A 25,275-nucleotide genomic window follows, 5' to 3' on the forward strand; every position below is an offset into this window, starting at 1 on the left:
GCCCCCTCCTGCCCTACATCTGGGAGCTGAGTGTAGAGGGGGCAGTAAAGGATGACCCCCCAGTTCCGTTGTGCCCATCCCATTCTTGCTGGGACAAGAGTGGAATGGGGAGAGGGGCACATGCCCTTGCTCATCCTGGGATAATTTTTGGTTATACAGAAAATTAGGAGAGAGAAAAGAGACAGCCTTTTCTCCCTGCCACTGATCCTAAGAACAGGGCCCAGGAGCCCGGGAATGAGAGGGTGAATCCTGCTAGGGGGAGAAGAAGAAGGCAGCATGACGCGGGGGGCTGAGGGTACCCCCTTGTTATCAGGCAGCAACTCACCAGTTTCTCATAGGACAGGGACCACAGAAGTCCCTGAGAGCCCAGGAAGGTCACTAGAGTGAAGAAGTTTGAGAGGTGGGAGAGAAAGAGAAGAATTTTGACCCATTCCCTTCCCTGGTTCCCATTTAGGCACCTGTGGCTCCAAACGTGTCAGAGACAGAGGACTGCTGACCTAGCCTTGGCCCCTGAGAATATAAAATTGGGGCACTCCAAGGAGAGCAAAACCACCACGGAGTAGACGGGCAGTTCGAGGAGAGAAGAGAGAGATATCACATCCTAGAGGCAGATCCTGAATGTGGGCTTTGGGGAACTCGTATTCCTAGGGGGATGTCAAGAGGACCCTCAGTCCCATGGTGCCTGGGGAGAATGTCTTCGGCCTCTCCTACTTCCAAATGAGGGATTTCTTCATTCGATCAGGAGTAGTGCAAGCTGCCTAAAGTGAGAGGGCACAAGAGGTATGGAGTACCAGGTTGAAGGGTCCCAGAGAGGAGATATAATGTCACAGAGCTAAGGCAGGGCCAGAGGGAGCTATCACCGTCGAAACTGAAGAATCAGATGATGTAAAAGATGAGGACTTAAGTCAAGAAGCTCAGGGTCTCTTAGCACTAAGAGGAGCTTCCTACCCCTGGGGCTGTTGGAGAAAGCTGGAGCAAAGAGAAAAATGAGGCCTAAAGCAGAAGGGGACTGTGGGCAGGAAGGTGGGGTGTGGTAAGTAACCGATATAAGTTAAAAAAAAAAAAGCAAAAGAAAACAAATTATATTAATAAATAACTCAGTGAGTATGGTGGGATGAGAGGAGAAGAGAAAAAGGAGAAACATAAGCAAAAGACCTGTTTCATCACAATGCTTAGATCAGTCGGGGAAGAGGAGGCGCACAGGTGAGGAGGGGTCAGGGTCAGGTGTGAAGTCAGGTAGCCAGTAGCGGGGCTACACAACCCAACTCCTTGGGACGTGTTGGGGACAGGGCTAGACTCCTGTAGGTAGGGCAGTGGAGTGGTGGACCGAGGGGGGACGCTTGGTCGCTAGCCCACCTTGTGCTCCCCCCGGACAATGTGGGAAGAGAATTCGTACCGGTCCTGGCTGTGGTAACCACAGATGTTGCACTCGAAAGGGTCTCTGAAGCCATGGCAGCCCATGTGGATAGTGAACATGACATGGTCCAGGAAGAGAATGCGGCAGTGCTCACACTTGAAGGCCTTCACCGGCTCACCGCTCTCGCCCACCACCCGAAGCACTTCCTTGGAGGGGCCTGGGGTGCCCTGCAGTAACCCCTCCTGTGGCTTGGGGTCCTCTTTGGCGTAGGCAGGACTGGGCCGGCCCACCACAATGGTGGGAGGAGGCTGGGGTGGGGGACCCTGAGGGAGGGATACCACTGCCCCAACCCGATCTTCGTGGTTGCTCTCTGTATCTGTGGAGTCCTGGCAGCCATTGCTGGGGGACGCCCCGGGGTCAGTCAGGGGGCCTCGGGCCCGGTAGAGGAGGGGACCTCCATCAGCCAGATCCTCGGGTCCCTCACCTGCTTCTCGGGACCCTGGAAGCTCCAGTCGACCAGGGAGGGGCTGCATCTGAGTGTAGACAGAGCTGATGACGGGCGTGAGTTCTGAGATGCAGTTGGTAGGTGGAAGGCGGAGGGGACGCAGATGTTCTGCCCCCACAAAGGCCAGAGAACCTCCAAAGCCAGGCTCCAGGCCGTGGTGTGCCACCAACTCCACATCCTTCTCATAGCCACCCGAGTTCACATCATAGGGGAGGTCCGAGAGGCTGAAGCGCATCTGCTTTTCGCCTGTGGAGAGAAGGGTCTCAGCAGGGCTGGCTTTGGACAATTCCTAAGCTCCCCCAGGATTACTTCTTCATTTTCTTTCTCCTGGGGATGGCTGTAACATTATTCACCACCCCTCATTTACTTCCCTCAAGGTCAGGTCCTCTGTGGGGCTACTCCCTGACTCTGGGCTATAATCTTAGGGAAGGACTCAGTCCCAGCCCACTGGTCTTGAATACTTCCTTCGTTGCTCTCTATAAAGCTCCAGGTCCTTAGAGAGCTAATGACCAGGGCCAGGTTGGGGGACTCCATACACACCTCCTCTCTCTGACTCTAAGGGTCCTTCACTCAGCCCCCGTAGACTGAAGTCCTTACTATTTTCAAAAATTGGAAGAGCCTGAGCCCCTGACCCCCTCCTCTTACAACCAACCACCTGGAGAGACCTCAACTCTGACCCTTCTTCCACCCCCACGATGCGCTCCCTCTTCACTCCCCTCCTGTTCTGGGGATAGATTCTGAGCACCAAAGACCACCAGACCGCTTTCTTTCCCCCAAGCAAATCTCCAGACCCAGCTGATCTAAGGGCTACCAGTGCTCAGATTTAGATGAGCTGTGGCTTAAAGCTGATGTCTCCTCTCCAACTGGACTCTTACCTACAAACTTCTGGGGAGTGGAACGCTTGCGTTTGGTGAGGCTGTTGGCCAGACGATCAATGAAAGTTGGCCTCTCAGAGGATGAGTGCAGCATGGAGTCCGGCACCATCTCCAGGTCCCGTATCTCATCACCTAGTGGGAGGGAGGTGGGAACAGGTAGGAGCAGCTGAGTAGGGGTAGCAGGGGCCCAGCTGCCTTTGCCTGGAGAAAACCAGCAGGTCAGTAGCTAAGTAAGGTCAAATCCCATGCCTGGGAAATGGGGCCCTGCTTACTTCACCCCATCTAGACCTCACCACAGCACATTTCTGATAATTTGGGGACAATTAAATACATGTGGCCCTTGATTGTATACTTCCTTGTACTCTCTCTCTCTCCCATTAGACTGAGGACATAGATCAAATCCTCCCCCTCCTCTGGATCTCCCTGCAGTACCCACCACAGGGTTCTGCACCAACTGGGGTGCTCGGCACATTTACTGGGGTAACTGTCCCTGTTCCATAGACCCCATCCCTTTGTGGGGGTAGGTGCTGGGATTACCCTTGTCCTGCACTCCCTCCGGCCTTGCCCTCAGCTCCCCGATGGTCCTACCTGCAGGCTCACCTGACTGGCCAGCCAGAGCTTGGGCTTCAGTGCTGAGACTCTGTAGGTAGTTGTGGCACCGCTCCTTGTGCTCCTCCAGGGTGCTCTGCTGTTTATAGCTCCGGCCGCAGTAGTTACACTTGTAGGGCTTGCCCACCGTGGGAGAGGAGACTGTGTAGGAGAGAGAAGAGGAAGCACTGGAGTTACTTCTCCCTGTGCCCTGGCTCTGCAAAACCGCCCAGGAGCAAACGTGCACGGGCGTTGCTCAGTCGAGTTCTGCTTGTCTTCCTTTCCCCAACTTCAGCTGCAAACACGGACAGACGACCAAACCTTGGAGAGGAGGGACAACGGGCAGCTATGGGAGGAGAGAGGGGACCCAGGGCACATAGCTTTGGACTGTTGGTGGGCCTCAAGATGGCCAAATTGTTGTTCAAAGGAAGGGAGGACCCAGGGACTTTGTAGGGGGTCATCCCTGGCAGGCAGGCTGGCCCCACCCCAAGATCTCAGAGTCTGGGGCCCAGACTGTGGTTTAACCTTTCCATGTGGCAGGCGGGTATAAGTGCTGTTTATCAGACAAGGGGATTTTTTACTTACGAACTATCTGTTTCAGTTTGGGGGAAATTGGTGGGCTGGAGTGACAGAAACAAGAGCCCTTAGATCTGCCAATGTGGGGAGAGGCAGTTTTCACTGACCTTTACTTGTACTCTTACCTCCATCCCTGGCCTGGTTTTACTACTCATTTTTCTTTCTCTCTACACTGAGATACCAAAAGAGCCCTAGAAAAACCATCACTGATAGAGAAATTCTGAGAAGAGAAAAAAAAAAAAGAACAGAACAAGCGGAAAGTAAAGGCGAAGAATAAAAGGAAGAGAACACCAACTTTGGGGGTCTTTTTTTAAAAAATAAAGAACAGGTTATGAAGATTTTGTTTCCACTGAAGAGAAAAAGGTTGGAAAAACTGAGATCGACAGTTCCTTTAAAAACAACTTGAGGGCTTCCCTGGTGGCGCAGTGGTTGAGAGTCCGCCTGCCGATGCAGGGGACACGGGTTCATGCCCTGGTCCGGGAAGATCCCACATGCCGCGGAGCGGCTGAGCCCGTGAGCCATGGCCGCTGAGCCTGCGCGTCCAGAGCCTGTGCTCCGCAGTGGGAGAGGCCACAGCGGTGAGAGGCCCGCGTACCGCAAAAAAAAAAAAAAAAAAAAAAACTTGAGAGATGATATTTGTGAAAGTATCTTTCTACTATTGAGCAGGGACTCAGGAGAAGGTTGTGCAGGGACTCAGGAGAAGGTATCTCCAGGAGGCTGGTAATTACTACCCACCCCCCAACGCCTAAACTGGGCCTAGTCTCAATCGATCTACTGCCGTTTTGCTCTGGCACTGTAAATCCGAGTGGTTGGGGGATGAGAAGAATGCCGTGGTCCTCATCCACCCAAGACTCTTGGGGAAATGATCTAACATCTAGGGGAGAAACTCCTTTTTTCCTATAGTGTGGGCTGTGATAGAAAACATCTCACAGAGATGGGATCCAACAGTATATGTGTCCGCTTCCGTCCCTAATAATCTCCTACAGAGCAGCATCCAATATCCACCCAGCTGGCCCTGCTGTTTTGGTAGGAATTCTAGGGGGCCAAGCCATCCTTGTCCCAAACCAGCAGGGGGAGCCACCCTTTTCCTCAGAAAAGGAGCACAACTCCCTGGCACCTGCCGTTAACGGGATTCCAGCGAGGCTGCAGAAGAGCTCTGTGATAATAACATCTACCTCGGAATTGTTACGAGGATCACATGAGTGAGGAGACACATGTGAAATGCTTTGGAGATTATAAAGCATGAATCAATAATGATCCTTCTCCCTGGTTCTCCACATACATAGAGATAAAGAGGTCCCAGCTCCAAAGTGAGAGAATCTAGAACAAGGTAGGTGGCTGGGAGAAGTAGAGGGTGGTGAGGTGATTGCTCTGTCCCTTTAAATCCTGGCCTAGGAGAGCTTAAGAAAAGAGAAAAACAGCAAGGAAGGTTTCCAAGGGCAGACCCTACTAATTATTTCCCCTCTGCCCTTCTTCCTTCCTTTTCCCAGTCTTGAGCTCCCTCCTTCCTGCCAGCTCAGCTCCTGGCCTCTTCCCAAGTCCAAGCCAAAGCTTAAAAGTTAGCAAAATGCTTCAAAAGTGCTATCTGTCCAGCTGATTCAGAAAGACGTCGACTCAACCCGCCTTGGCTGGAGCTAGGAAACCTGGTTAGTCCAGTTCCCTGGCACTGTTCCAAACACTGACCTCCAGGCACCCTCTGGATTTGCTGTTGCCTCTGGGAAGGTGACAACCTCTTGGGATGGGAAACAGAAATGGGATACTCTTTTCCTAGGCTTCCTTTCTTCCAGTTTGGGAGGCCCATGAAAATTTTCAGGAACCAGCAGGAAGTCAAGGGGAGGACAGACAGAGGGGGGAGATGCAGATGGTGACAGGTGTGGGGCCTGGGGCACACGGGAGTAGAAGCAGGGGTTTCCCTGGTGCTCAGCAGTGGGGGGTGACGGGGCCCAGAGGGTTCTGGCATCAGCGTGAACTTTAAAAACCAAGTCGGGGGACTTCCCTGGTGGTCCAGCGGTTAAGACTCTGCGCTCCCAACACAGGGGGCCTGGGTTCAATCCCTGGTCAGGGAACTTGATCCCGCATGCCGCAACTAAGAGTCTGCATGCCACAACTAAAGATCCTGCATGCAGCAGTGAAGATCTCGAGTGCTGCAATTAAGACCTGGTGCAGCCAAATAAATAAATAAATAAATAAATAAAAACCAAGTCAGGGAGGGTGACTGTTGAGAGCCAACACGTCACCCAGGCTCCTTCTTGCTCCCTATTACAGAGAATGGCAGATGTAAAATACCCCATCAAAAAGCCCCAAATCCCCCATGGGGCCTGCTGCCCTGCTCTGTGAGTGCTCTGCCCTCCTCAGTGGCAGACACTGTAACTCCCCCAATACAAGAAAAGTGGCTGAGCTCTATTTGCTGGGTGTCCCGGTCAGGCCACCTACCCGAGTGTGTGCGGAGGTGGCCAGTGAGCGCATCACGCCGGCGGCAGGCGTAGTTGCAGAAGGGACACTTGAAGGGCTTCTCCCCAGAGTGCAGCTTGATGTGGCGCAGCAGGTTGCCCTTCTGGGTGAAGGAGGCACCGCACTGGTTGCAGTGGAAGGGCCTTTCTCCTGCGAGTGGAAGACACAGCCCAGACGACCGGGCATGAGGAACTGTGAAGGTTAAACCTAGTCCCTCACCCTCTGCTTCACCCCGCCCGGGGGAAGGAAGGTGCTCAGAACACATTTCTGAGAGGCAGGGCTGTGCCACACACACAAATTCTGCTTTATAAGGACCCCTTGGGAACAGTCTCACCCTGAGATGTGGACAAGAGGTGTGTGGCAGGGGGAAGGGCACCAGCCCTGGAACTCTGGGCCAAAGACTGTTGTTAAGAACTGAGCCCCGCAGGACCCACTCTGCCCCAGAAGTCTGAAGCCCAAAGCCCAAGAAAGCTGGGAAGAGGCTTCTGTGTTCCTTTTTTTAAAAAAATCATGAGACAGGGGCTTCCCTGGTGGCGCAGTGGTTGAGAGTCTGCCTGCCGATGCAGGGGACACGGGTTTGTGCCCCAGTCCAGGAAGATTCCACATGCCGCGGAGCGGCTAGGCCCGTGAGCCATGGCCGCTGAGCCTGCGCGTCCAGAGTCTGTGCTCCGCAACGGGAGAGGCCACAACAGTGAGAGGCCCGCGTACCGCAAAAAAAAAAAAATCATGAGACAGGGACTTCCCCGGTGGTCCAGTTGTTAAGACTCAGCACTTCAACTGCAGGGAGCAAAGGTTCGATCCCTGGTTGGGGAACTAAGATCCCACATGCCTCGCAGCACGGCAAAAAAAAAAAAAAAAATCATGAGACAGAAGGGCCCAAACAATACCCTGTTGGACTATAGGACCCTTCTTGAGGCTACCACACCTTCCCCTCCATCACCTCCTGAGACAAATACCAGCTTTTCTTTGTAACAACAGCTGAGGAAAGTGCCAGGAAGTACAGGTGTTGAGGGAGTCCAAATTTCATCACCAGACCTTTTTTCATCAGCTGGAAATGGTGCTGGGAGAGACCCTTCCCTTCCTGAGGCTACCCCACTGCGGCATGACCTCGCAGCACAGCCTCTGCCTCGGGGCACCTGCTGTACTCACCCGTGTGGCTACGCTTGTGCACCATGAGCACGTTGGGTCCGATGCAGACCATGCCACAGACGTCACATTTGAGCTTGCCATTGGGCAGCCGGATGCCACCGGGGGAGTGAGGCTCTGGCCCGCTTCCATCACAGTAGCCCAGGGGCTCCGACAACGAGTCTTCCACGATCACACTGTCGTCCTTTTCCAGGAGCCGCTCATCCGGCCCGAGCAGTCTGCTCGACTCCTCATCGCTGTACATCTCCACCTTGATGGAGTTGGCTGGAGGGTGGGAGGGTGTTTAGGATAGAGACAGGCAAAGGGGGGAACCTGCTCGTGGGCCAGAAAGGCCCTCCTAAAGTCGGAAAGGCTGTGTCCAAGCCCTGAGACATTAAGGCTTTAAAAGAAGCCAATCCGGAACTTCCCCGGTGGCGCAGTGGTTAAGAATCCACCTGCCAGTGCAGGGGACACGGATTCGAGCCCTGGTCCGGGAATATCCCACATGCCGCGGAGCAACTAAGCCCATGCGCCACAACTACTGAGCCTGTGCTCTAGAGCCCAGGAGCCACAACTACTGAGCCCGCGTGCCTAGAGCCAATGCTCTGCAACAAGAGAAGCCACCACTATGAGAAGCCCCCGCATCGCAATGAAGAGTCGCCCCCGCTCGCCACAAATAGAGAAAGCCCGAGTGCAGCAATGAAGACCCAACACAGCCAAAAATAAATAAATAAAATAAAATAAAATAAAATTAGCCAATTCGGGACTTCCCTGGTGGTGCAGTGGTTAAGAATCCGCCTGCCAGTGCAGGGGACACGGATTCGAGCCCTAGTCTGGGAAGATCCCACATGCCGCAGAGCAACTAAGCCTGTGCGCCACAACTACTGAGCCTGCGCTCTGGAGGCTGTGAGCCACAACCACTGAAGCCCTTGTGCCTAGAGCCCATGCTCCGCAACAAGAGAAGCCACCGCAGTGAGAAGCCTGCACACTGCAGTGAAGAGTGGCCCCTGCTTACCACAACTAGAGAAAGCTCGCGTGCAGCAACAAAGACCTAACGCAGCCAAAAATAAATAAATAAATAAATAAATTAAAAAAAGAAAGAAAGAAAGAAGCCAATCCCCTAAGTATCCTGGGTGGTGATATGGGGTCCTGCTGGGACCTGAAACAACCTTTCCTCCTATTCCAACCACCAGGAAAATAGTTTTCAAGAGAAAAAAAGTTGGGGTACATGGGGTGTCTTCAGTTACTGGGGAGAGGAGGAGGCTAAGGGGAGCTTTCTTCTCCACTCTCTTGTCATTAGGAAAGATGTCTGGCTTGGCCCTGGGCAGGAAGCCAGCAAGTAACAGTGGCGGGAAAATGGTCCTAGGAAGACCAAGACGGTGGGCTAAAGAAAGAGCAAAGCTGGAAGACAGAAATGGTTCACACTATCCTCCCACCCCATAGGACCAAACACCTCTACTCTCCTCCGTAAAAATCTGGAGAGGGGGATGGAGAAGGGAGGAGCCATTGAGGAGAGAGCTTTGGCTCTAGCTCTGACCTACATTCCTGGCTATTCCAACCATTTAGAGAATGTCACAGATCCAGGGCCAGCTGAGGAGGGGCAGTCATGGGGACCCTGTCTGGCAGGAGACTGCGGGGTGGTGATGGGGGGATCCTTCTCATCTCTTATTTCCTAACTCCAGCTCACGACCATTTCTATCTACTCATTTCTCCAGCTCCAGAATTCCTCTTTGGAGCCTTTACCTTAATCCCACCCGTGCCTCTTTTAATTCCACCCTAGTCACTAGGCAGTGACCATTCACTCTCCTCTCAGAAGTCAGGGAAACCCCGGACTGAGCTCCTGAGTCCTGTTAGAGACTCTGAGCCGGAAACCAGAGGAGGGCAGCGATGGGGAAATGGCTGCCATGGAAGGCGAACTGAGGGCACGTAACGCCAGGGAGGGCAGGAGGCTGCACTTACCACTGAGTGAGCGGCTGGGAGAAGAGTGCTGGCTGTTGGGGCTGCTCACTGAGGGCCCCACTGGGGCCCCGAGGAATTCCTTCTCCAGAGATGAGTCCCCGCTACCTTGGAGGAGAGAACAAGAGGGGAGGTGAAGTTGCAGCGCGAGCCATTTACCGTCCATTGCCTGATCTCTTCAAAGTTCAGTTAAGTTTCACAAACATTGATCTCGTAGCCATGTACAAGGCAGTGTTGTATGCCTGGCACCATACCTTGTGCCCTCGCCAGCCTGGGTGCCCGGTGCTGACTTCCACGAGCTCAGTGGCTGCGCCTTGCCCACCCTACCTTCATCTAGGCCTGAGGGGAAGAGCATCATTGCCTGACGTCCACAGGAAGCAGGGCTGGGGCTGGGCGGGCCGGGATGGAGAGGAAAATGGGGCCTCAGGAGGGAGGTGGTTCAGGACAGACGTTCTTCCCTACTGTTCCTCTCCGGAGCCCCTGACACCAGGTTCGGGATCTGCAGGAAGGGCAGCTGAAATTGTCCCTGAATCTAATGATAATGATAGGAATCATAATAATAGTAGCTAACATTTTAATTAAAATATTTTTCTTTTATTTTATGGCCACACCGCACGGCATGTGGGATCTTGATTCCCTGACCAGGGAGTGAACCCACGCCCCCTGCATTGGAAGCGCGGAGTCTTAACCACAGAACCGCCAGGGAATTCACAATAGCAGCTAACATTAACTGAGTGCTTACTACATGCCAGAAATTGTTCTATGCACTTTAAATGAATCATCTCATTTAATCTTCACAACAACTCTGTGAAGTAGGTGCCAATATTTTCTTAATTTTACAGATGAGGAAACTGAAGCACAAAAAAGGCTATGTTACTTGTCTAAGGTCAAGTAGTGGTGGAACCCCAATCTGATCACAAACAGTAAGTGCCCATGCCTTAACCAACACCTGTACAGCTAATTGGGAGTCACTGTTTCAGTAGGGAAGAGCTGGGCCCATTCGACTTTCTAAAATCAGCAAAAATGTGGCTACTCTAGAAAGCCTCCCTCTGCTATGATTCCAATCACATATTTACTACTTGATGTTCCCTTGACAGTGAAATAATCAGTTTATTCTCAATATATTCATTTTAACTTGTGCACAAATCGCTTTGTAGAAATGCTTTTTAAGAGTGTCATATATGTTTTTAAAAATCAGATAACACACCTGAAGATACGAATCATATCTTTAAAAAAAATCCCTCCTCCCCACAATCTTCTGCACAAATATACAGGTGAAATAAAACACATGTAGCATGTAGATAAACACACACAGACACGGACACATACCATATATGTAGATACACATAAAGAGAACATACCTATTGGGAGAAACATAGTCATAGCCTTCAACATTAGCTGCTAACATGAACATGCATAGATGTGTGCACACAGGCCTAAATATGGAAGACAGACAGAGAGAGAGAGAGAGAGAGACAAACCCTAAAATTCATCCCTAAAGTCCACCTATTAGTATTTTACCCAATTTCCCAGCTATGCACATACTTACTTTCACAAAATAAAGATTCCATTATAAAATGGTTGGAGTCTTGGGCCTGAGGCAAGAAATCCGGAACACACCCTCCTGAGGGATCCCTCTCCAGCTTTGGTCAGTGGGAAGAAAACAACCACTCAGGACTTTGGGACCATTTCCCATTCATATCCTCTACTAAAAGTCCCATTTCCCCCACTCTATCCCATCAAAGCCTGAGGAAATTTGTTCACTACCTATCGAAGAAGCCTTATGGCTTGAAACTGAGGTTCCCCAGCTGGGGCTCTTTGGATGAGCCATGGTTATCTAAAAAAAGTTGCCCCGTATCAGGACCACACACATATCATGAAGTGAGCATCTCAGAGTTGTGGGTTGAGACTTGTAGACTCAGACCCAGTTTTAAAATATGTCCTTTCAACTAAGAGTAGTGTTTGCTAAGGTTAGAAGGGCTGAAAGGTTATCTTCTCATTCCTTTTCAAATGTTAGTGCTGACTTGTCCTAAATCACTGGATGTTAGTAATGGGGGAAGAACAGGGCTCTGGGCCCTGGCGCTGAGTCCTTGACCCTAAAAGGATGAGTGAGCTTGCTGGAAATCCATTGCTGGTCCCAGCCTACCAGGCTGAGGCTGCCTCTTGGGGCCTGGGGCTTGATATATGGGGAAAATATCCTTAAAGGGAGATCTAGGGACACTAAGGGAAAAACACCCTTTGTGGCTCTCCTTCTTAAGGCCTGGGAACAGGAGGAAGAGCAGTTACCTCCAGAGTCACACCAGTAGTTCAACGGGCTCTTTGATGCCGTTGCCTTCCCTAGGATAAAGGTAAGAGGCAAAACAGGCTCAAGTCTACTTTTATGGGGCTAATACATAAAATAAATCCATTTCAGGGGTCAGGAAGCCTTTTGGGGCTCCAGGGATTTTGAGTTTTAGCTGGAAGGTGAAGAGAACTAGAGTCAGATTTAGGAAGTTCAGCAGTTCCTCTCTCAGCCCCAGAAACCCCAGTGAGGGAATTTCAAATGCCTGGGACTCCCAAGAAATCCCAGACTGTCAAAGCCAAGAATTACGGCTGCTCTCAGGTCTCAGAGAAATTTTCTTGGTCAAAGTCATCACAGATTGGCTGAACCCCCCGAGGGCAAAGCCAAATCATGAGGTTCACATCAGAGGAACCAGGAGGTGGGCAAAGGGCATAAAAGCAGGAGGAAGAGAAAGGAACCAGAGCAACATCCCACCAGCTAAATGTGTTTCCCATGTTGAGGGGGTGCAGCCCTTCGCTCCTGCTGCCCTTCCTCCATCCCTTCAAAGAGTGGCCACCTAGGGAAGAGCCGTGAGGTCCGAGAGCCTCCACACTTCTCTGCAAGGGACCTCATCCTAACTGCCTTCCTCTTCTTGACCATGGGTTCCAGGGGGCAGGATGCTAGACTGCTAGCGGGAAGAGTGGGGTCAGGAGCAAAGAAAGACGCCCATCCCCAGCTCTATTGTGGGGAGGAGGCTGAAGCCCCTCGGATCTCAGTTCCAGGCTGAGGCATCTGCTGCCAGGGCTTCTCTTTCCCTCGATTCTTTCTATTGCCCATTCCCACCCCAGCCTGTCTCGGCATTGGCATTTCACCCCAGGCAGCTCTACATCTGTCCCCAAGGCCTAATCAAGATGTCACCACAAGCTCCCACTGTCCAAGTCGCAGCCTTCGCTTAGCAACACCAAACACCATTTCCCATCCTCCGCAAGTGTAAGGAGGAACGCCCCCTCCCCTGCTACACACACAGCCCCCGTCCTCTCCCTCTCCTCAGGCTTGGGAGCTGTTACTGAATTGGCTCCCTAGCCCCAGCGCCCCCCTTCCCCCCTCCACTAGCCACCTTCTGCCTGAACTTACATTATCCTTCCCTTGCCGGTGAGACCCTGGGGTGCGAACGCGGCCGCCGCCTTGGAAACGGCGAGGGAGTGCGGGTGGTGTGTGCATGTCTGCGTCTCGGTGGCAGGCAGGGGTGAGCCCAGCCACTCACCTTCCAGGAAGCGTGGATTCCTGGAAGTGAGGGGAACCGCCGTCATTTCGCAGGCAGCGGCAGCGGCACGGTGAGCAGGGGCCCACGGCTGCAGCCAGCAAGAGCTCAGCCCAGGGTGTGTGTGTGAGCGTGTGTGTGTGTGTGTGTGTGTGTGTGTGTGTGTGTGAGAGAGAGAGAGAGAGAGAGAGAGAGAGAGAGAGAGGAGGGAGAGAGAGAGAGGGAGGGAGAGAGAGGGAGAGAGAGAGAGAGGGAGGGAGAGAGAGAGAGAGGGAGGGAGAGAGAGAGAGGGAGAGAGGGAGAGAGGGAGAGAGGGAGGGAGGGAGAGGGGAGAGGGGAGAGGGGAGAGGGGGAGAGGGGGAGAGAGAGAGGGAGAGAGAGAGAGAGAGAGGGAGAGAGAGGGAGAGAGAGGGAGAGAGAGGGAGAGAGAGGGAGAGAGAGAAGCAGCACAGCTTGGATGTGCCTGGGGAGGGGGCTGGAGAGAATGTGTATGTGGTGACGGGGGCTAGGCTACAGCATCCCTTTCTCAAGCCAGTGAAGGGCTGGGGTTGGGGAGTCCACAGGGAGGGAGGCAGATGCCGTTGCCCTCGTGCCCAGCAGACAAAGAGGAACTGCACAACAAATGCCTGAGAGAGACAAGAGTGTGTGCAAGAGACAGAGAGATGGATGGGCCCACAGGGTTGGGGGAGAAAGGGGGGGCCCCCAGGGAAGGCCCAATCCTCTGCCAGCTGGGGAAGCCAAGGCCTCAGAGGTCATGGGGCCCAGGACAGCGGGCAGCTTCAAGGCTCTCAGATCGGCAGAGAGCCCCTCCCCCACAGAACTCAGGCTCTCGTATCCCTCCTTTCCTTCCTCCTCCAGGAGGGAGGTCGCTCTCCAGATCTGGGGACTGACAGCCTCCCCCTTCCCAGCAGCCAGAGGGCCCTGCACAGTCTGATCTCAGGCTCGTGTTGCTCTGTGGCCCTGAGCCCTTTCAGATTCCAGGCAAAGTACTGGTATAGTCTCCCCACCTCCCCTCCCCTCCTGTGCCCCTGGGGCCCCAGCAGCCGACAGCCCTGGCTGAATCCGCCCTCTATCAAGACAAGGCCTCTGCTCCCTTCCCTTCCAGAGGAGCTGCTCACTGACGTGCTGACCTACTTTGGAAGACTAGATTTTCTGATTCCAAGAATTTGGGGGTGGGAGGGGCCGTGAAACTTTGGGCTGTCTACCCCTGGATCCCTTTCTGCCAAGGTTCCCTTAAACATTTCAGTCCCAGAAAACTTGGGACAAGCACTGCTCAGTCAGTTAATTGCACGAGCTGAGCTGCGTTTGAGCAACTCAGTTTCCTTTGAAAGATAGGGAATGGGGGTGGGGAGAGCACCTGTGTAGTAAATTAATGGATTCCTCCTTTCTTCCCTCTCTTCCCCAGGAGGGAATGATCTGCACCTTTACAAAGAGATAGGGGAAGAAAAGGTGGATTTTCTGAAATAGGTTCTGTGCGGTGGGAAAACTTCTTCGAAGAACAGGAGAGATACCCCCTTCATCAACTGGCCAGGCAAGTGAAGGCCCCCAGGTGTGGAGGCGGAAGAGCTGTGATGACCGTGAGGGGGCCGCCGCATACTTTAGGAGGGGTGTGCACTGCAGCCTTTCCCACTGCTTCCACATCAGTCCGGGAGAGAAGGGTCAGCGACGGGCACTCAGGCACCCCTCCCGTGAACTGTCTCAGCCACGCCCAGTCCTGCAGGGGCTGCTTTTCAGTGCTAATGTTAACCCTGCCTTGATTTTCCCCTGTCCCTCTCTAAGGTACAATAGCTGCTGACATCTAGAATTCTCAAAACACAGATGAGGGGTTTCTGGCCTCCACTTTCATTCAAAAACCATCCTGTGCAGAGGACTCTTCTTATCTAGGAAGGGCCACCCTGCTGAAAGCAGGCAAAAGCTTGGTTTCACAGCACAGTGAAGCCAACACCCTCAGAAGTTTTCCTCTAATATCCAACATTCTCCAGAGATAGGGCTGAAAAGAGCTCCATGGGATTTCCCCAGCCGGCTTCCTAGCTTCTCATTTGCCTGCCTTAGGGCAAGAACTTCTCCATCTGAGTGTTCTCCAGCACCAGTGCAGGGTCCTGAGAACAGGTGTTCCTCAATAGTGGTTTTCTGAATAGGCTTAACTGAGCAGGAGGTAGGAGGACTGGCTGGCTCCTCAGAAAGGCCATGACTTTAGTTCCAATAAAGTCTCTTTCAACTAAATCAGTCCACTTGATCCCTGTTACTCTGTCCAGCATGTAACAGGTATCAAATGCCTGTACCCATTCCAACGCCTTCCCTCCTTAAATGAGAAAGGGGTCAGAGTCAACTTCTTACCTTGACATTATGCAGGTGTTGTCAATGACTCTCATATGTGTGTCTGACCCATCTTGCTATCTCCCTTAGCGCATGCCCATAATTCCTCCATTGGTCCCACTTTAAGGTAAAAAAATAAACTATAGGTCATTTCTACAATGGTGCCTGGATTACTGACGGGGATACGCATCACCTCAAAACCCAATTCTGGCTCCCTTACCTCTTACAATCATTTCCTGCCCTAACATTCTAATGGTCCAAAAAATGATTCCTTCCATCGTAGAGACAAACTCTGTCTTAGGCCCTTTCCTACACCCTCAGAGAGAGAGCCAGATGAAGTTCCTCATTTCTTTTCATCTTGTGAACCTCTAAGAGGATCCTGATTACTTTCATATCCCTAAAAGCCACCCATACTACAAGCAGTGATCTCTTCTGCCTCAGTAAGAGTATTTGGCAGGTATAAAAAGCTACGACGTTATGATCACGGAAAGGATTGGGGGAGAACTGGGCTCTCTACCTCTCCTTCAAAGGTGTAAGCTCTTGGCCCACTGGCTGAATTCAGACCATAGATAAATTTGGCTTCTTGCCCCATGGAACATTTTTTAAAATATGGAGTTATTATTTTTAAATGGAGACATTTCATATAAAATCCTGATTTCTGATTTCTTTTGAAAAGCTAGAAGTTTTGGCCATACTGGATACACATTCCCACATGGCAATGCCTGTTGGACCCTGCAGAGCTGCTGCTCCTTGAGGTAGGACATGTGCTCTCCAGTCCATGACAGTCCCCATCATTCTCTTCTGCTCATTATCCAAAGCCAGTTCACTCTTTTACATACACACCTGGCCCCTGCAGGCCTTTGAGGTTTGAAACCTGGCTCTGCTCTCTACCTGGCTAGGACAGGATGTTGTGTTGTGTTTAGCTGGTGACCTCAGAGCATAGAAGAAGGAATCTTATCTTCCTTCTGTCTCTTTGTTTCAAATCAGTCCTCTCTCTAATAGTCTCTACTCATATTCCTCTCCTATTTCCTTCTCCTACTCCTATCCTCTAAGATGTCTGGAAAGAGAATCACTTTATAGGGAATGTAAAATGACCAAAATAAATGCACACTACCAAGAGTGAGTGACAGCTCTGTGACCAGGGCACTCAGAGGTCCTGTGCTAGGCTGAAGGCTCTCCACTCTCCTCCACAGGAGAGCATCTGCTCCCAGCCCCTTACAAACAGAATGCACAAGAGGGCATACCAGACATATAGGAGCGGCCATTGCTGTCTTCTATGTCCATCTTAGAGAGATTCTGCTGGAAAAGAAAACAGCTACTATTAGAAGCCAGATCTGGAAAGGGAGTAGGTTTCTCTCTAACATTCTGGAGTTAGCAAGAACCCTAAAGGAACACTTAAGTGTTCCTAAAGAAGCAAAACCTCATACTTTGTCCTGGAGAGAAAGACGATGTACCCTGACTTACAAACCCCAGGGTCTCCTCCAACCTCCAACTTCTGCAGGCTTCCCCAGTCTCTCAGGTGGAAACACTGTCTTATTCTACACCAGTCCCTGATCGTGTTGTTTGGAGAGTAGACCCTCTCCCTGTAAGTGGAGCTGATGGTGTAGGAAAGGAGACAGTTTACAGCTCAGCTCTCATGAGGCAAAGAAACAACCCCACAGAGGCTCTAAACGTTGTTAAGGATGGGGTAGCAATAGGAGGAAGAAGCTAGATTCAGTCATTCAAGGGATACTTTTTTGGGTGGAAGGAGGGAGGGGGACAGGAAAGTAGAAGATAGAGGAGAGCAGCCCACCTCAAGTTCAGAGAGGAATCCTCTACTGAAGGTGTAATAGTCAAATTAAACCTTTAAGTGTTTTCCCCCTTCTTGTCAATTACTTTGCTATGTTTATTTTTTTAAAAGGGGAGTTGGGGTGGGAACCTGAATTTAAAATGCAGGTTAGTCTATTTGAGGGAAGGCAAACAGTAATTGGCAGTAGAGTATTAAACAATCAAGAACTGAGGATAATTAAAAGTGATAATTTGTTGCAATGAATTATCTCAGGAGCCTGTGGGAGGAGAAGAAAAATTCTATTTGGTAGAAATTTACATACATCCAAAATTGCTTTCACCAGTCATCTTATGAAAAATAAATACCCCAGGGGGAGATTTGGGGGAGCTAGAGTGGGGCGAGGGAACAGCCTGAGCTGCCACCCGGATTCTTGGTCTCTTTGAAGGATCTCAGTGAGGCAGATGGATGGAAATCTGGTTTGCTGGTAATACTATATTGATAGAGCTGGGGATGGGGGCTCTGGAGGGCACACAGGGGAAAAGTGTCTATCACCCTGTCTCCCTCTCACCACACTCCAAGTCATTCTTGTCTAGTGCTGAGAGACATCATACTCTAAAAAGTCTCATGAGAAAGCCTGACACACAGGCTCTCCTTCACTTCGCAAAGCAGCTCTCCCTAGATTTCATTAGAGAGATTTCTAGTCTCACCTAGGACGCCTGGGTGTGGAAGAAATAATTCTCCAAGTTTATTTTCAACTCCTCTTTTCTTGACATCCTCCCCGGGATGGACTGAGCTTTGGGACCAGACTGCTAGACCAAGCCACAGTAAGAAGCAGTTCCTTGAAGGTTCCCTTAGGGGCAATGATGAGAAGAGCCCAAGTCCACAGTGGTTAGTGAACTCATACCCTCTGGAACTAGCCATAGAACTTGCGGTGGTCAGAGATGGAAATATGAGGGAACGCGGTCTGGTACTCATGGGGCCCCTTTCATTTCTTAATCATTAGCTCCATAATTGCCCTTTGGGATTTTGCAGAGCTCAAGATGCCACACGTGACTTCCCCCCCCCCACCCCAATGCAGGAGAAGCAAGAGTGAGTAGGTTTTTCCCCATTTTCTGGAGAAACTGAGGTTCAGAGCAGCTAAGTGACTTGTCTCAGGGCTCATAGTGAGCCTGGAACAAGGAAAAGAACTCAAGTCTCCTGTCTCTCTGAGGTGTGCTTCCTTTCAAAAGCCAGGGTACTCAAGGCCTTCATGGATCTTCTTGCTTTTCCCTGGTTCTAACATCTTTTCCTTTGGTGTGATCCCCGTGGGAGTGGGGTCTGTTACTTAAAAAGTAAGAGCAGGGACTTCCCTGGTGGCACAGTGGTTAAGAATCCACCTGCCAATGCAGGGGACACGGGTTTGATCCCTGGTCTGGGAAGATCCCACATGCCGCGGAGCGACAAAGCCTGTGTGCCACAACTACTGAGCCTGTGCTCTAGAACCCGCGAGCCACAACTACTGAGCCCGTGTGCCCCAACTACTGAAGCCCGTGTGCCTAGAGCCCGTGCTCCACAACAAGAGAAGCCACCACGATGAGAAGCCCACACACCGCAACAAAGAGTAGCCCCCGGTCACTGCAACTAGAGAAAGCCTGCGCGCAGCAACGAAGACCCAACGCAGCCAAAAATAAATAAATAAGTAAATTTATTTATTAAAAAAAAAAAAAGTAAGAACAAATTGAGCAGGCTCTGTGGGGAGAAATATCCTAATGCGATTTTGTGTGTGTGTGTGTGTGTGTGTGTGTGTGTGTGCGTGCGCGCGCGCACGCATGTGTGTGTATGAACGGGGAGCTAGACAAGCACTAGGTGAGCAGAAGAGTTGAAGCACAGCATTCAGCTATGCTGAATACTGGCTCAGGAAGTGCATCTCATTCTTGGACACCTGCCCAAATGGCCCCAAAACAATTTCCAGAAGGGTCTGAAGGAGTTGTTTTCTGAGTTGGACTTTGTTCCTAGAAGTAAACTGAGCTCTTCTGTTTCTTAATTTTTCTTAACAGGTGCTCCATGACACATCTTGGGCAAAATCAGTCTTTAGCTGTCTCCAACTGGTCTAAATGCCAAGTTGGTAGCTCTGGGAGTGAGACTGGACTGAGATTCTGCTGTTCCCGATCCTGGTATTCTGAGAGCCAGGAGCACATCAGGAGATGGACTTCACTGTTTCCTCAAGTCTTCAGGCAGCATATCCCTCTGCACCTTCCCACTCACTGCCCCTCAAAGAACTTTCTCCCCTGCCTGGCCTGCCAGGAAGATCTTAGTGTCTCCTTAGAGGAACTGGGTCAAATTAGGCAGTGCCAACTGGAGACACATCACAGCGAGAGGAGGCATAGAGAGGGAGAAGTTAGTGACACAAGACAGGTTTGGTTCAAAGATCTCAAACGGAAACTGGCTTTAGAGCAACACAGACACCATTCAGTGATGGACGCAGGCACATATGTACTGTAAATTCAGTTCAGTGAGCTGAATACAAAGCAACTAGAAACAGCCAGCCTCCCAATTCAAAAGGAAGTATTTTTATGAGGAGGGAGGAAAGGCTGGTCATTGTAACCTGAGACAAAGACTTTCTTCCCTGTTCTTTGAATGCACCTGGCACCATAATAAGAATCCTCCATGGCCCTGGCTTTCTTCCATCAACATGATATCGCATTTAAACAGGAATGGGCAGGAATGGGTATCCCTTCCAGACAGAAGATTTCCCACCACACTTCCTGAGAAGCAGCAGGTGAGACCAATCCAAGGTCTGACTTCCAAGGTCAGGCATCAGCTACCACCCTCATCTCCCCCTCTCCACAAAAATGTTCCCACAGCTCTGACTATTGGTGAAAAAAATATCAGAAAGTCAAGTTTTCTCTATGTAGTGGTTCTGAAAGCCTGAAAGAATATGGACATCACAAGTAATTAAAGCTCTTCAAATCCTCTAAAGAATCCTGTTTGATCCAGTGAAACTCCAAAATTGGAATTTAAAACACACTCCATGTGGCTTAGTGGGTAGAAAGGTAGTGAGAAGGATGTTGTTGGGAAAGAGGGTGAAAGTGGAGAGAGGGGCAAGGATCCATGCCATCCTTTTGGTTGCAATAGGGAGGAGGGGAAATTTTTTTCTCTGGTCTCTCTTAGGATCTGGGATCTGAGGTGGAGCCCAGTGATTTAAAAAAAATTTTTTACTGGGGTATAGTTGATTTACAATGTTGTGTTAGTTTCAGGTGTACAGCAAAGTGAATCTGTTATACATATATCCACTCTTTTTTAGATTTTTTTCCCATATAGGCCATTACAGAGTATTGAGTAGAGTTCCCTGTGCTATACAGTAGGTCCTTATTAGTTATTTATTTTATATATAGTAGTGTGTATGTGTCAATCCCAATCTTCCAATTTATCCCTCCCCTCCCTTACCCCCCTCCCCCAGTAACGATAAGTTTATTTTCTACATCTGTAACTCTATTTCTGTTTTGTAGATAAGTCCATTTGTAGCTTTTTTTAGATTCCACATATAAGCAATATCATATGATATTTGCCCAGTGATTATGAACAAGACAGATCTTCCGACCTGCCTGGGATTGAGCAGTGCAGGTACTAGAAGTGGACCAAACCCAAGCATCATCCTCTCCTGTCTGTGCCTTCCTGAACTGAATGAAATCTCAGCCAAAAAAATGTTGGAATCACAAAGCTGGCTCTGCTCTCTATCAGGACTTTGAATAACTGGGGAGGGGGAAAGGGTAAAGGGTTGAGAGAAGAGGTGGAATTAGGTATTGTCTGCAACCTGACTACACGCCCCTTTCCAGGAACCAGACCTAGACATTGAGCGATTTGCAGCTCTGAAGTGATCTTTAGGGTCAACCTAGTGCCCTCTGAAGGAAACCCACCAACCTTTTCTCAGCTTATGTGTCTGTATTTACAGCAGAAGGATCTGATTCATTTTTACCAGGTTGTAGATAGTGACCTGTTTACTTATAACACAGATGAGGACAGCTCAGCTTTGTTATCCAAGTGCTTGGGGAGCAGTGTGGAGGGATGAATTCCCAGGTCACCCTAGGAATGGCCAGTCTCTAAAATAAGAAGGGGTAAGAGCTGGAAACACAACACCTGGGCAGTGGGAAAATATCACCTCATTGTCTCCTTTTAGCTCTCAGTTGGATGCATCTTTTCTCTTGTTCTTTGTGCTTCCCTGGCCTCCCCACGTAGACTGCGGAAGAGAGAGAAGGCTAAGGTTTATGGGTGGGAGGAGAAACAATCTCACCCCTCCCATGTCTCATTTCAGGACTAAGGAAAGGGCCAAACTAAACAGTTTAAATCACCAGGTGTGATGCACATGAGATGATACTTTCTGGGGTTTTGGGGTATACCCTTGAGTACATAAGCCCTGTGTTTACAGAAAGGCTCCACAAGGTCACTGCTGTTCAGCTGTACCTTTTGGCAGGGGTGGGTAAAGTAGAGCAGGGCAGTTCAATCTGAGTTTTATAATAATAGGTTTTGAAGCCAAAGATGCCCAAAACAGGGTTTACTATCTCAAGTGAAGTTTGAAATGACATGGAAGTCTCAATTAACTATTCTGATTGGGGTAGGGTGGCAAAAAGGTGGAAGAGACAGAAACAATTGCCTTTGGTGGCAGTCCTGGCCAGAAGTCCCTAATGCATGGTGACCAAAAGAGCTCACTGTTGTTTGGGCCAGGAAGATGTTTTCAGGCTCCTCTGCTAACAACGAATCTTGCTCTGACAATCCAATTTAGTAAGCCTCTGTTCATTTGGAGGGCCTGGGGCAGGGGTGCTCCAGGACCTAGAGAATCTTGGAGCTAGAATGGAGTTGAGAGATGATCTCCAATCTTTTGGTTTTAACAGAAGAGTTAAACTAAGCCCAGAGTCACCTATCTGGTTAGCGATAGAAGTAGGACAAATAGAACCCAGGTTACCAGTCTGGGCTTCTTTCTACTACAGCACAAAATCAAATCTTGCCATAGCAAGGTCTGGGGCTCCTCTGCTTGCCTACTTTCTTGGGTGATGAAATGGACAGTTTTGGGGTCTCCATCTTAGTGACTTAAGTCCTTGAACTACAAACACAGGTCTATGGATGGGAAAATAAATAATCCTCTCCCTCCCATGTCTGTTTTCAGAGATTATGGGCCTGAGGAAAAAGCCAACCTAGACTCTCACTAAATCTCTTTAATGTAGGAACAGGGCTCCTTGGCTCAAGGATTAGACCAGCATACGTATTCTAGCAGAGTCTGCAAGGTCAATGACCCTTGGGAGGGACCAGGCCATTCATATCAGCACTACCCTTTCTTAGATGCTTTCCTCTGAAAGACCTTGAACCTGTCTCTCTGTTTCCAATAGAGTCCCCAACTCTTCTGAGAAAAGGAGGCAAATGAAAGAGCCTGGAATTCAGAGCTTTCTCCAGCAGGGTCAAGAGACCAACAAAGGGAGTCCCTCTGCCTGTGGCATTGTCTATACCCACAGGGTTCCACACTCCTATTTGTTCCTACGGAGTGAAATGAGGCTAGAAATACCTGCCCTATAATAACTTTTTATTTTTCCTTGACTATTTTGTGTGTGTGTGTGTGTGTTGAGGGAAGAGAGATGGCCAGTCAGGGAGGAAATAATTTCTTTGTGGATGTTGGGTGGGGAAGGTAGGATAAAAGATGGGATAATGTTCCTCCCATGCTGGGAAGTACTAAGCATGTACTAAGAGGAAATAAGAAATAAACTTTCAGTTGCATTTTCCACTGGAAAAAAGTCAGAACTTATTTCTGAGCCAAGTCCTCCAAACCTACTGAGAGTAAGGGGATTGCCCAGAAGCTACAATTGAACTAACTAACTGCACTCAGTGGGCAAAAAAAACATTATGTTTTGTGCTTGAGACATCAGCATCTATTGACTAGGACAAGATATAATTCTGAAGCTGCCAAATTGAGGGCAGCTCCCACCATCCTCGGGCCCATCCCAGAAGCTCCACTGAGACCTCTTCTGCTTCCCAATGGTAAGGCTATTTTCTTCTTTAAAGACTTTATTTTTATCTCAGGAGCCACTCTTTTGACAGTTCTCATGACCCAGGGAGCAGTCTGGATTCTCTGAATTAGGCTGTAAGTGGGGAAGGCTGAAGTCCCCCGCACACCACAGAGCAAGATTCACTGACCTACTCTGGCAGACCCATGAGGAGATGAGGAATTCCTAGCTGGGCATTTCACATACCCCTACCAAATAAGATGCTACACCCAAAGGGTGTCTGATTTGGCCTTTTATCTGGTCTTGTCCTCAGAATCTGAGTTATCTAAAGTGGAAATACTCTAGGTAGTCAGACATCTGCTTTTATTGCTTCCTAAGGACATGGACATGTACCTTCACCCAGACAAAGTGAACAAGTAGCATTAAGGGGAAACAGCCAGGCCTCAATAGTCTGCTGCTTGGCCATGATGTCGGAAGGCCTAGAGCTGACCTATGAGCAAGTCACAACCATACCATGCTCACCACTGATGCTTTGAGGGCTCGGACCGGGGAGACTGGAGTATACCTGGAGCTATAAGACATGTAAGTGGGGGTGGATAAATCACAACAGTAGACAGTTTTGCTTATAGAAGGGACTGAGGTGAAAGGTGTGCAAACTTTGACACAATGTGGTTCGTAATACATCAAATCTTCCTAGAAGCAGAGTCAGTAAATTCATGACCTTGGAGGGGGAAACGGGGTACTATATTTCCTAAACATCTCATATCTAAAGGTCCATGTTCCCACTAAACATTGTCACCAGACAGGACCAGTCATAATTTAAAAAAAAAAAAAAAAGGATAGAAATCAAACAGTGAGAATCTACAACTACAAGGGGGAAGACAATAACTGTGGATGGGGCTGTGTGAGGAGGTACAGGGAAGGCTGTTTTAGTTTAGACCTGCTTCCCAAGTCTGCTGTACCCTCTGGTGGTCTGCCCCAGGGCTTCCTCTGTGTTTCTTCCTTAGGGCTCCTACACAATGAATTTCTTCTTTCCCAACCTTGCTTCTCAGGTTCCCTGGACTTTTCACCCTACATAGTACCCCAGACAGCACTTTTCGCTCCACCCTAAGTTTCTTCTCTACCACATGTTTCTCCCACTCTGCTCACTGCCTCCCAGTCTTCCCACTTAGGCCTATGTCTTTCTCTCTAACCTTCTTGACGGACACCTTGCCCCCACCCAACCCCGCGCCGCCTCTCGCTTCTTTGCCCAGGTACCCAGTCTAATTCTCGTTTCTCCGTCCTGTCCTTCTGTTCTACCCCAGCTGTCCTGTCCTTCTGTTCTACCCCAGCTGTACCCCACGAAGGAGCCTCGCGCACACCAGCTCCCGCCTGTCCTCGGTCCTCTGCCGTGACCCATCTCCCGCCCTTTTAGGACGCCTAGGTCCCTGCTACATCTCCCTCAATCCTGTGGCCTCGCGCCAAACCCTCCATGCCAGCTTCCTCCCTTGGGCCGCAACCCACCCAGCGACCCTCTTCCCGCCTGGCCCCCACCCACGTGTCCCCCTCCCTTCACACCCAAGCCCCTCAGGCCCCGCCCCCGGCGGCCGAGGCCCCGCCCCTCGCGCTTCGCCCAAACCCCGCCCCTCACTCACCTGAGGGAGCTCCGCGCGCGCGCAGGCTGGGTGGGAGAGGGAGAGGGTAAGGTATTGGGGGAGAAGGGGGCGGGGCGGCGGGGGTCCCCCACTCTGGCCCGGGCGGCCCAGTGCGGGGGGAGTGGGGTCACTGAGCCGGCCGCAACCGGGCCGGAGGCGGGACCCGGGCGCTCAGGGGCGGCGGCGGCTCCATCTCCATCAGCTGCTTCACCTGAGGAGGGACGGGCCCCCCCCATAAACCCCCCCAGCACGGCTGTCCCCCCTCCCCCGAACAACTTCCGGCCCCACTACCAGGCGACAGGCGGCGTGGCTGAACACCGAGCGCCCACAAGCCGGGGAGACAAGGGAGGAAGAGCTAGGGGAGAGTAGCCGAGCGCCGAAAGATTCAAGTCCTAAAGGCGCGGTCGCAGGCAAAGGGTAACTAAATGACTGCCCCTTCATCTGCATCTACGTTGCAAACAAGGCCACGGTTGGACGCCCTAGTTGCCTTGGCACATCTGCCCCTAGTGCCAAGTTTTGCCTTTGCCGCCCCTAAGACAATATTGATTTTGACCTCTTAGCATTCTTTGCCTTTCCTGCCAAATGCGTAGGAATTGTGTGGGGGAGGGGCTTAAGGATGCCGAATCAAAAAAAA

The 25,275-nt window shown here is 50.6% G+C and overlaps 1 protein-coding gene across 4 annotated transcripts; it reads right to left on the reverse strand.

The window, feature by feature from the left end:
• Positions 1 to 1,347: 1,347 nt before the first annotated feature.
• IKZF4 (IKAROS family zinc finger 4) lies at positions 1,348 to 13,003 on the reverse strand (the record flags this gene model as incomplete). Of its 4 annotated transcripts, XM_079936043.1 has the most annotated exons (9): positions 1,348 to 2,108; positions 2,738 to 2,869; positions 3,338 to 3,487; positions 6,335 to 6,502; positions 7,502 to 7,762; positions 9,437 to 9,537; positions 10,979 to 11,076; positions 11,734 to 11,770; positions 12,828 to 13,003. In XM_079936043.1, 9 exons carry the CDS (start codon positions 13,001 to 13,003, stop codon positions 1,348 to 1,350), a joined length of 1,884 nt encoding a protein of 627 aa, XP_079792169.1. The 4 variants fall into 4 exon arrangements, with proteins under 4 accessions (XP_079792169.1, XP_079792171.1, XP_079792172.1 ...); XM_079936045.1 differs by lacking the exons at positions 11,734 to 11,770; positions 12,828 to 13,003 and having other exon boundaries at positions 9,437 to 9,541; positions 10,983 to 11,078; XM_079936046.1 differs by lacking the exons at positions 10,979 to 11,076; positions 11,734 to 11,770; positions 12,828 to 13,003 and adding an exon at positions 9,688 to 10,524 and having other exon boundaries at positions 9,437 to 9,541.
• Between the last annotated feature and the right edge of the window lie 12,272 nt (positions 13,004 to 25,275).

This window comes from Stenella coeruleoalba (genome assembly GCF_951394435.1).
Source record: "Stenella coeruleoalba genome assembly, chromosome: 11".
In the NCBI taxonomy this organism is placed as follows: domain Eukaryota; kingdom Metazoa; phylum Chordata; class Mammalia; order Artiodactyla; family Delphinidae; genus Stenella; species Stenella coeruleoalba.